Genomic DNA, 11,442 nt, shown 5'->3' with positions numbered 1-11,442 from the left:
AAATCACTCCAAACTCTGTAGAATAATGGGACAAAGTTTTTAACTTTGTGGTTTATTCTGCAGGATCGCCATCAAATCATCCACAGCTCATTACGCATCCGACGGTTATCGGATCTGCACCGAAGCAGCCAAAAGCGAAAAAGCAGCGACCAAAGGCTGGTGGTCAGGGCAATCCAAACAGTCCAGAGTCTGAAGGAGCAGTAGCAGTAACGAGGCGGAAGCCGGTGAAGAAACCCCGGTCCATGTCTCCGCAAGCAAGTTACATGGGCTCGCAGTCGCCGGCGAAAAGTCGGCCATCTTTGCCCACCTCACCCACCCACATAGCAGCCATGAGGCAAGCGACTCACCAGAAACATGGTGGTATGCCTCCAGTGGGATTCGACTTTGACAATTTGCCGTATGCGACAAGCCAGCAGCAGCAAATGCAACAGACGCAGCAACAAATTCAACAGCAACAACAGCAGCAGCAAAGTGCGCAACAGCTGCAAAGTACGCAACAGCTGCAGAGTACGCAACAGTTGCAGCAACAGCAACAACAGCAGCAAACGCAACTGTATTATCAATACTTGACTCCACCGTCGCATCATTCCGGACCGGACGTGACGCCACAGCACCTAATGCAGGCGCCTGAAAGTTTTCCAACACCCTCACCGGATAGTCCGGGCTACTGGTCCTCCAGTTCACCGCACTCGAACAGCGATTGGTCCGAGTGCATGGCTTCCCCAAATGCGTACGCAGGCGGCGGTGCTCACCAAAGTAACAAGGGCTTTGAGGCGATCTACATATGAAACGAGAGATACTCTCTTTCTCGCGCGAGTTAGCCGTTAGCGCACATCAACTGTGATCAGCTCGTCGAGTTCGAGGGTGAATCTCGGCCGGTTAACCTTTCTTTATCTCTTCTTTTGTAAAGCCAAGCATTCGCACTGGCTACGAATCAGTCTTCTTCTCTGGCTCGATCATTAAGATTAAAGTGCCTTCAGGAGGAGCCGTAATCTGTTACTTCATCAACGGCCCGTTGTGTACTATTGTGAAGCTTCTTCCGTCTTTTCTTACGACAATCAAACTATAAAATATATTTTTTATATTCGTAGTCGCGCGCGTCGCGATGTTACATCAATATATTTATGCAATTCAATGTAGGAAAAATAAATGTATATGTTTGTAGGGAATTCTTCAAAGACCAGAGACACCGTCGCATACTATTTTTAGCCAGTCGTGCCTCTCTAATGATAATAATGAAATTATAATTTAAATGAGAAAGACAAGAAAGCAGCGCGAGGTTCAAGTGTTTCGTTGAAAAAATACTTCGTGCTGGATCAAAGCCCCCGTAACTTGTTCAATTTTTATATCGATCGACGTATACTTTATCGTAACTCAGCTCAATAAACAATGGTGCCTTCGACTTGCCAGAGTGAAGACCCGACGGACAATAATTAAGGAACGAAAACCTTGCTACTACTCGATAGTATTGTAAATAGATTAATCTCTCAAAGCAGAATTATCGTACCCAATGCGTACTCGACAGAGACAATCTTAGTTAATAAAGTGTAATATGTTAAATTCTATTTAATATTATATGTAATGCACAGCACATAATACATATAAAGAAGAATCTTAACTCTAATCGGCGCGTGTCGTGACCCCTTCTCTCTCTCTCTTTTTCCCTTTGCCTCTCTCAATGCTTCTCACTCAGTGTTCGTACGGATTTGCCGTCCAGTAATTGGACGTCTGGACTACTCCGTAGACTCTTAGAGGCGTAGGTATGAGGGGAAAGAGAAGTTTGAGAATTCAGAATTGTGCCTTCGACATACGTAGCGTAAGGCAGATAAAGAATTTATGAAATCGTGCACTTTGAGAAGCGTAGCATTTCCAAATGACCCTTTATAAGTATAATATTTAATGCCGATTAGCGCCGATTAGCGCGAGTTTTAAAATACTTCAATACGAGAAGAATGCAAATATTATTTGTAAGGTATGACGCTGACGTCAGAGAAATCATAGATCTGCTCGTAGCGCGAGTTGATCGTTCCATACATAGACATTCCATTTGTATGGCACTGCCGATCTGATTCCTTTATTTTGTTGTCTCTCTCTTTTTCGTTTTACTAAACCCTTTCGAATCACCTAATACTAACATTTTAGTTTAATTCTTAATGTATTAATTATTACATGTGAAGCTCTTGTGGATTCCATTGATACATAATAAGAGCGCGTCGTAAAACGGGGCTGATGGGATTCTCTGACCTCGCGTCTACCAAAGGAAAAAGAGATTTAGTGTAGAAGGATCGGACTATGGCACGACTGAGTGGTACGCATAATAATAAATTATCATAGATTTGTTGCGAGAGAAAAGAGTCAATTGTAACAAGCGAAATAAAGCTCCAACACGCATATGCAATGTAACATCTCTCCAGTGATATATAGCTTCTGAACATCTACACGAATTTGTTAGGTCTTATGTTTCTATAAAATGATATGAATTATTTGTAAATATTCTCCTTTTATACTGTTCAATTAATCTTGTGCGTCGCGACGAGTGCTTTTATACAATTGTCTTTTTTCTCGATTTTGTACAAACTGTTTTACATATTTTTATATACTCTATAAGTCAGCTATTGGCTATTTGTGTAAGATTGATCCGCATAACGACGATCGTTTGTTCGTCATTTTTTTATTTTTGGAGCATGGTTATACTGTGATCTGTCATTACAATCAGAATACGCTATTTGTATTTTCAGCCCAGTTCCAAATTGCATGGCGCCTGTGATGGAACATCCAATAAAAGACATCAGACTATCCAGTACGATTCCGCGTTGAACTAATGAAATTTACTGACGATTTTTTTATATTTATGTAAAATATATATGCGCATGCATGTCTGATTGACTGTTATAGCTTTGAGCTTGATTTTTGCTTATATCTACCGGGTACCTGTTTTTATCTCTATCAAACAGTTAGAACCGTGCTCGCATTCTAAATCTTTCATCTAGTTGTTCGGTACTGAAAATAATCCGTTAAAAATTTCAAGCTAATCATGACAAAATCACAAAATTAATAAAACAACCCTAGAGCAGAAAGGGTATTTATTGGTGCAGTAGTTATAATCGTATACCGACCGAATAATATTAGCAATACTTAAACTATGTAGAATCGAAAGTGGTTGGACAAATGAAAGCAATGAAATATGTGTTCAAAATTAAACATCTGCTCTCTGACGCACAATTACACTCTGTGTTGAAAGAACGATAGATCTAAGAGTATAATATAGTTTATGATTAATTAAGTTAATTTAGACGACTCCGATAATTATTATAAATTTTGTTATTCCTTGTATCTTGTAAAAAGTACTGAGTTTTATTAGTCTTAATTATTTTATAAGTAAACTAGGAACTTGTTCGATCCTATCATATCCTGCCCTCAACTACCAGTTTTCATATTTTTATAAATAAGTTATGTCTTTTAAACAGATGTAATAATAAAGATAATCTAACATACACGATAGGGTTGTTGTTCTGTTCTATTGTGCTATGCTTCCACATTTTATCTCTTAATGTAAGCGTAGATACCTTTAGCATATTTCGACAGATTTTACACAGCGATCAAATTGTATTATAGCAATAAACAATAAAAACCTAATAATATTTCCAGAATTTTATCGTGCTTTATTGAGTGTTAACATTAATTTGCTGAATATAGTATTTACATCAGTATCATATCTTAGTATAACTATAAGAAAGTTTATGGCACCATCATATACTATACGAAGAAAATTAAAATTAGTCTACCATGTGTTGGTGACACTTGGTGATGTACATACGTGTGCGCATTGACAATTTAATTTTCGTAATTTCGTACTTATACAATCATAGTTCTCTGGTTTGTCGTTAGATGGCGACACAGATTAGCATACGTCATTTGTTTATTCGCTATGTGCACACCTACACGTTGGCAGTCAGGTAAGAATGTGTAGCAATATACATAAACAAAAAAAGTCCGGCAAAAATGACAAAATTTACCGACAGTCAGCGCTGATATTATACCAGAGATTATACATATGCATCACTACACATTCTTACCTGACTACCAATGTGTAGGTGTGCACATAGCGAATAAGCCGATACGTCACCGAAACTGACCTCCATGCAACGGTCGTACAGGTCAGTATAATGACACCCTTCCCTCAGTAGGTCATACTATGTACCAGGTCATACTTAACATATAGGATTATTTCTGAAACTTACTCGTTTCAGAATCAATTCTCCTGGAGTATATATGAATGGGTGTTGCGTGACACTAGATATGACGTGCTAGCCAATGCTTGGTTCAGACCAGCTCAGACTGACCTAGAGTACTTTTAGTTCTATCGAAAGATATTAAGCCCTCTCACCACGACAAGGTAGTACTCTTCGAGAGGGGATTTACAATTGCTTTTCGAAAATATTATTAGGACGATTCCGAAAATGAATCGAATTATCAATTATTACCTTTGCAAGGGTGCACCTGACTTGTAATTGTAGCTAAAATTTACTAAATGAATCGAATTACTGCTTTCTGTAGAATACAATCGGATCTACGGAATTTTGATTGTTTTGACAAGTCAGTTGTAAGCCTAGAAAAGGATAATCTGGAATTGATAATCGGATTTATTTTTAGAAACGTCCTAGGAACTTCTACCTTTCCATAAATTTCGGTTGCATCACTGCGTCTACGTCAATACGAATCCAGCAGTAGGATGCTGTTCCTAAACACATAAAAATAAATCTCGTAGCCATAACCCCACTCTAACGCCATAAAGATGGCGGCCATGGGTCAGCTGCCCGGGCCACTGGCCAGCCTTTTACTTTGTACTTCTATGGTACATACATATGTATACATACTATTACACACACGTATAGTCTAAAAATAGAATGTCAAATCCTTTTTTATTTTTATTTCGAATTTTCTATTGGTAAACAATTGTTTACCTTTGTTCGAAAACAATGGCATGAAATCAAATTATATCAACAGGTATTTTTAAAAATGTTTTCTTTAAAGAGTTATATATTTAAAACTTCTAAATGTTTTAACAAGTATCTTATTGCATATTTTTATAAAATTGTTGAGCATAAATCAGCAGGTATTCTGAGTAAGTTCCAAATTTTATTTTGGAATGTTTTTGACATTAGAAAATGTTTCTAGTTGTATGTATTAATTTTAGTCATTGGCGATGAAATACTGAAAGCTCAAGTAAGAGATACAAATTCCCATTTTATGTGTAATTTATTGTATTATGCTGGAATTAAAGTACAAAAGGTACGAATACTGTAACTTATTTACATAATTTGAAATCATGTTCTTCATATTTGATGATTTATTTACAGATTTCTGTTATAGCGGATGATGTTAACGTGATCGCAAATGAGATTAGAGATTTCTCAAAAAAGTATACATTTGTAATTACATCCGGTGGTATAGGACCTACTCATGATGATCTCACTTATGAAGGTAGTGAAAAGAAAGGAAACAGTATATTGGTGCAATACACGATATAATATAAAAATTTTTAAACCTTCAGGGCTAGCAAAAGCTTTTGATGATACCATTCAAGAACATCCAATATTAGCTGATGTGATTAGAAATCGATTTGGTTACAAAGACGCTAGTTCACCAGCGTATAAAATGGCAAAAGTTAGTCTCCTAGGTATTCTATTACTTCGAAAATAATTAAGAAAATTTACAGATACCAACAAAGGCCAAATTAATATTCACAAAGGATAAAAGCACTGGGCAACGGGTAGCATATCCATGCATAGTTTTGAATAATGTATTTGTCTTCCCAGGATCACCAGTATTTCTTGAAAAATCCTTTGGGAATATGTGCGAGGTATAAAAAAAAATATATTTCCTTAGAAAAAGTAGTATGCTTCACATTATAACTGTTACAGGAACTGTTTCACACGAACCAGCAGTTTGTGAAGGATGAGCTTCACATAAATGTAACAGAAGAAAAATTTGCAAATGCCTTGACCAGAGTAACAAAAGAGCTTCCAAGTGTTACTTTTGGTTCGTATCCCGAAAACAATTGTAGGTAAGAAGGAAATCCTATCTCAATCACAGAATTATTAATAAACAAATCATATCTGATTTTTGTAGCTATTACAAAGCACGCGTGACAATAGAAAGCGATAGCGTGGAGGAGACGGAAAAAGCAAAACAAAGGTTTTGTAATTTGTTGCCTGATGATGTTATAGTGAATTATGACAGATCACCGCAACAAAATTCCTATGAGAAGTATAAAAGACTATGTGAGAAATATATCAAAGAAAACATTTATCAAGAGACGCTTGAAAATTTTATGTAACTTCAAACTCAACCTTTTTCTTACCATCAAAAATCAATCTTGTACATAATGAATTTTTTTTTTTGCAGACTGGTTTATCGGAATCCTGAAGAAGCAGCAATTTGTTTTGACGGTAGCCTCGAATCTACAGTGATTTTGCATCTTGCTTGCATAGCAAATGATAAACATAAATCGGATAAAAAAATACAGGCTGTGTATTTTGCGTACAAAGATATACATAAAGATATCGAGTGCTTTATTAAAGAGACTGCAAGAAAATACAACATAGATATGTTCAGAATAGAGGGAATGCCACAACAGGCGGTGAAGAATTTAATGCTGTTGAGACCACATTTAAAAATGCTTATTATAGGAATTAGAGCAGAAAAAAGCAATGGAATATTTCACGAAATAGCGAGTAACAATACATTAGGGTCATTAGCAATTTATTCTCCATTAATTGGATGGACTTTTCAAAATACTTGGGCGTTTGCCAGATCTCTGTACTTACCATATTGCGCTCTCTACGATAAAGGGTAAGACAATAAAAATTAAAAACAATAAAATCATGATCAATTAACAAATAATTTTACCAATTGCAGCTATTGATCTAGGACTAATTCACGAATCACTGAAATGTAATAATTCAACTGATTGATTAAAGTGCATAATACAACAAAAATAAAAAAAGGTTTTATCGCATATCTTTTCTGAAAGATCCCGTTTGCTTCGATCATAAATTTTTAGTTAAGCAGACTTTAGTCTGGTACTTTGAAACTTGACAAAGTTGGCTTTCGTGTTTATCTTAGCCAAGGGCAGCTTATTCGTAATCATCTACTTCTGCTTGGAAAGCTCTTGTTTAACTTGAACATAAAATGGTTCGAGTTTTACGTTAAATTTTAAGAAAGTTAATACTGCATTATGTTTCTTTCTCTGTAAATTAGAGATCGCGCAAAACTTTGACAAGAAAATAATAATTAATTAACAAGAGGTGGATAAAGAGTAGTTTAAATTAACAAAAATCTATGGATGTTTTTGCTATTTGAAAAAGAATTAGTGTTGTGAATCGAGATGTTGTTCAGCAACAAAGGGCATTATTACTATTCTGCTGATATAATAAATCACTCAATTTAACGGCTACCGTTAAGGAATAATAAGAGTAATGTTAATTTCTGCTGAACGAATTTTTTATCACCGGACTACTATAAGTCAAGTAAACATTTGGAAGGTTTTAATATGGATAAAAATTTGTGTGCATATTGACAAAAGAAAAAAAGATTTAGGAGTGTTGGTGTACGGATGTTGAGGGAGGTAAAAGAAGGGGAGGAAGGTGAAGGAAGGGGAGGAAGATGGAGGAGGAGGGAGGGCTGTATAAGCTCATATTACACATTTTTCAAGGGATGGGAGGAGATTCCCTACCCACCCCCTCACCGCTTTCGAAATTTCATTTCGAGTTAAAGTATTTCTAGCTTTTTTCCTTTGAAACTTTAAAATGAGACTGGGAGGCTGGGGGTGGCAATCCCCGGACCACCCTTCACTCCCCGAGCCTTATAAAACTCCGCGAAAGGGACTATTTTTCATATTTTCATTTACTCGTCTTTTACGTGGTCTGACAGGTTATTTCTCCGTGAGAAACACGTTTAAACGTCTACCCATCCATTCGCCTAGCTTCTCTATACCACCTAGGCAAATAGTCGTGGAACGTTTCTTCGTGCCATAAACTTTGGCGAGTCCTCTTGCAGATTTGCAACAAAAGCTAAATGAGGACACAGCATTTGCTTTGAGTTAGTTACAGTGTTCGTCTTTGGTGAATTATCCAAGGTAACTTTTTGATACGTTATTTATTATAATTAGAGGATAAATCTTTTACGTGGTTCATGCACGTTTCATTTCTCATTCCTCTCTCATTTCAGGTATCAAAGGGCACCCTGGCGAATGGGAAATGTAATTGGCAAGGCGATTCAAACGACCCGTCATTCTTTTCAGTGGCCTTTCCAGTCGGTATTCATCAGCCACGATGTACTTTTTTCATAAATATTCCAGCTAAAATTCAGCCCGAGTAAATGCGAAACTCATAATTCTGGCCTAAATCAGTTTGCCAGATGAAGACAACTTAGCTAAGATATCAATTTAGGCTTGTAGTAACGTTTTCTCTCTCTCTCTATATATATATATATATATATATATATATGCCCCTTTTAGACATCTTTGATTTTGTAATTTGTGTCGTAAAATGTGGTAACGACCGATAAGAGATAATTTCTTATCGGGCTATCGTTACAGTACTGGGAATGTTTTTGAACATCCCATTTACTATATTCCGGATGAAATTCAATTTGGTTCTTGGAATGCTCGCTGCTCGCGCAAACCTCACCTCCCGCGAGACTAAATTGCGAGAAAAAGCCTGAGAGTTATTATTCCTCGAAGCATTCGACGAAATAGCGTAACGTAATGAACTTTTTAATATATCATAACTTTAAATGACTTAGTCCAGGTAGTGTGGCGGGCGTACCGTCTGGGAGGGAAAAGGGAAAAATTAGATTCCTGCCATCTCGTTTGGAAAATGTTCTTCAAGCCGTTCTACCGAAATCACCTGCTTAGATATGAAATCCTCTTAAGAAGAAAAAATGGAATAAAGTGCAATTGGCTTCCCGATGGAAAGGAACGAGCTGGGATTATAATTAAGTGGACAATTTGTAGAGAATGCCGCGTTTTCCAACAGAGGAAAATATGGAAGACTCAAGGCACACGATATTGGTATTAAAAAAGAAAACTGTTAATTTTTCTTCTTACCTAATCGATTTTTATTTTCGTACAGAAAGGAGATTTTTTTGCACGACAGTAATTTCATTCAAGCCAGAGAATACCATTTTCCTGGCTTTTCAATTAAATTTTTGTGAGAGAGGCTTTTTCAGCAGTGGTAAATGCGTGCAGAAAGTTGAAAAAATGGTTACAATAAACACGCTTATATGTTTATGCCAAGGCTGCAAGAATCACCGAGCTTTGATCTCGAAATTTCATTTTCCACGTGTTGTTCCGCAGGCCATAATGTGTGTCTCTCTCTTTTATTTTTAGGCCAGATTTGTCCGAATAAAAATTGTTTGAAACCAGAAGCGTGCATTGACGAGTGGAGAATTGGGGAGAGGAGACTCCATGCCAGTCAAGCTGCTTGACCCCGGGGGAATTTCCGGCAAGATGAATCAACCCCGCCCCGCCACAGTAACCCCTCGACAAACTCACCCTCGTGACCAGAAGTCTTCCAGCTAGAGAGCGCTGACCTTGCCCATTTAGTGTTCCTATCTTGCTGTGGGTCTGGTTCAAGGTCGCAAAAACCACGCTCATTCTTGAGCTATAAAGAGATTAGTGTATGGTAGCGTTATATGTTTTATAGTATACATATATACATCCTCTAGGATATCGTGCATTAAATGCTTCATATAAATGCAGAAAACCGGACGTTTAAAAATAATGACTTCTCGTAAATTACCTCGCAAGTGCACGAAACGCCTGATTTATATATATATATATGTAACGCATTTGAACCCTGCATTATTTATATATAAAGGGATGCTAATGAAACACAGCGAAAGCACAGCTGCGTTAAAAGGCAGACTCGCATTATTGTAAGACTATTTTGGGATTTTGGAAAAATTGCAAAAAAGGCAGATAAAATTAAGCTGACATTTAAATTGGCAACTCCTGAAGAGAGTAGTCTCGTCTCGGCTGAAGTTGCCGCAGAATAATCGTCACATAAATAACGAAGTATAAAGTTTCCTCTAATAAGAAAAGTAACTGGAAAGTAAAGTCGGGATTCGCCGGGAGGGCTAAGAGAATCGTAACTGAGTATGAATTATGCATTTGGACAGCAGTGGTGCTCAACGCGGTACGTCCACGTTCAAAGAAGTACTGATTTTATTAATTTTCTTTTATGTATATATATATATATATATATATATATTGAATTTAATTCATTAATGGTGGTGTTACGGTTAACAGTGTTTTCCCGAGTTAGATTTGCTGAAAATTCCAGAGGGCGGATTGGTCTGGCACGCGGTGCTGAATTTCAGGTATGCCCGGAAGCCACGTAGGTACGTCGACGAATAAATTCCTGCGTCATATACGTAGAAACCGTGGGCTATCGGTACCTTTGGAATTCCAGATATTATCCGGTCCAAAAGATCAGCTTCAACTGTGCGTTCGTTTTCTTTCGGTAATTTAATCAGTAAAAACGTGCAGTTGTCATTACCGAGTCAACCGGAAAATTTTTCTTATGCGAGGCTTTAAAACTCGAAACTCCTTATTTGACAAATTATCTTATTCTTCTTTGCGGTAAATATATAACCATACTTCTTCGCGAGTGATACATAAATATAGATTAGATGAGAATATAGTTTGTTCGATTACTAAATTAAAAATTGTAAATTTTTGTTTTACTTGAAGCTCGAAATTCAGGAGCATGAGCAGGAACAGGAATGCTTACATCTCTCATGTCTGTGTAATGTTTTAAGAAATTATTAAGTTTCTAAATTAATATTCTTAAACCTTATATAAAGAAACAAGAATCTATACACGGAACTTGCTTTAATCATTCTGATATGATTTTATGGTTCAACTATAGAGGAGTGTCATTTTATCATACAAATTTAACAATTTTTTTAAGTAAAAGTTATTTTTCCATTTTCTCGCTCTTTAGATTGAAAACGAAGGATCAGTGGAATAGCTGAAAAATGAGTTGTACTCGAGAGGGAATTAGTCAATAGATTCAACATTCTTAATTACTGCTACAATTCTTTTATTACCTACTTGTACAATTTAAGTAGCATATACTATGTAGACATGAATGATTAAAAAAAAAGTTTAAGGTGATATAAATTACTCTTATAAAGGCCAGATGCAACATTGGAGTTTCACGAGTACACATAGCTACAGTAAGAATGAATATATAGCTACAATAAATTGAAAATATAAAAAAAATTGCAGATAGGACTTGCACTCTCAACTCGACAGAATAAACTGAAGTGTTGGGAGGCAGTGAGTGGGAGGGGAACCGGTCATGATCTTGGCTAGTTGCACCATTGCTCTAATTAAAAATCCATCACCCTATACCTGACTTGTCGGTAAAT

At 36.6% G+C, this 11,442-nt stretch overlaps 2 protein-coding genes across 5 annotated transcripts in view; both read left to right on the top strand.

Moving 5' to 3' along the window:
- N (neurogenic locus Notch protein) overlaps positions 1-3,357 on the top strand; it is a 161,909-nt gene extending 158,552 nt beyond the window's left edge. For all 3 annotated transcript variants that reach the window (XM_066739891.1, XM_066739890.1, XM_066739892.1), the window contains one exon: positions 64-3,357. In XM_066739891.1, coding sequence (XP_066595988.1) covers positions 64-788 — 725 coding nt within the window. In that variant the 3' untranslated portion in view covers positions 789-3,357. The remainder of the gene's footprint in view (positions 1-63) is intronic.
- A 1,457-nt stretch (positions 3,358-4,814) lies between these two features.
- On the top strand, positions 4,815-7,305 carry LOC136780940 (FAD synthase-like). 2 transcript variants are annotated; one of them, XM_066739560.1, is made up of 10 exons: positions 4,817-5,007; positions 5,114-5,125; positions 5,198-5,292; positions 5,361-5,484; positions 5,555-5,667; positions 5,720-5,863; positions 5,925-6,067; positions 6,133-6,336; positions 6,409-6,855; positions 6,922-7,304. In XM_066739560.1, the coding sequence occupies exons 3-10, from the start codon at positions 5,251-5,253 to the stop codon at positions 6,926-6,928; spliced, it is 1,224 nt and encodes a 407-aa protein (XP_066595657.1). In that variant the 5' UTR covers positions 4,817-5,007; positions 5,114-5,125; positions 5,198-5,250; the 3' UTR covers positions 6,929-7,304. The 2 variants fall into 2 exon arrangements, with proteins under 2 accessions (XP_066595656.1, XP_066595657.1); XM_066739559.1 differs by having other exon boundaries at positions 4,815-5,125; positions 6,922-7,305.
- The last annotated feature ends 4,137 nt before the right edge of the window (positions 7,306-11,442 follow it).

This window comes from Prorops nasuta, unplaced genomic scaffold, assembly GCF_024137725.1.
Source record: "Prorops nasuta isolate Cenicafe-Biocafe unplaced genomic scaffold, Cenicafe_Pnas_1.2 PNAS00021, whole genome shotgun sequence".
Classification (NCBI taxonomy): Eukaryota; Metazoa; Arthropoda; class Insecta; order Hymenoptera; family Bethylidae; genus Prorops; species Prorops nasuta.
Note: the sequence above shows the minus strand (reverse complement) of the source record. Positions and strands in the feature narration are given on the sequence as shown.

What these genes read in the sequence shown, in the direction of transcription:
- LOC136780940 (XM_066739559.1), top strand. Translation starts at nt 5,020, where the DNA reads ATGTTTTCTTTAAAGAGTTATATATTTAAAACTTCTAAATGTTTTAAC. An exon ending in CAGCGTATAAAATGGCAAAA is followed by an intron (nt 5,668 to 5,719) that starts GTTAGTCTCCTA and finishes GAAAATTTACAG; the next exon opens with ATACCAACAAAGGCCAAATT. An exon ending in CCTTTGGGAATATGTGCGAG is followed by an intron (nt 5,864 to 5,924) that starts GTATAAAAAAAA and finishes TAACTGTTACAG; the next exon opens with GAACTGTTTCACACGAACCA.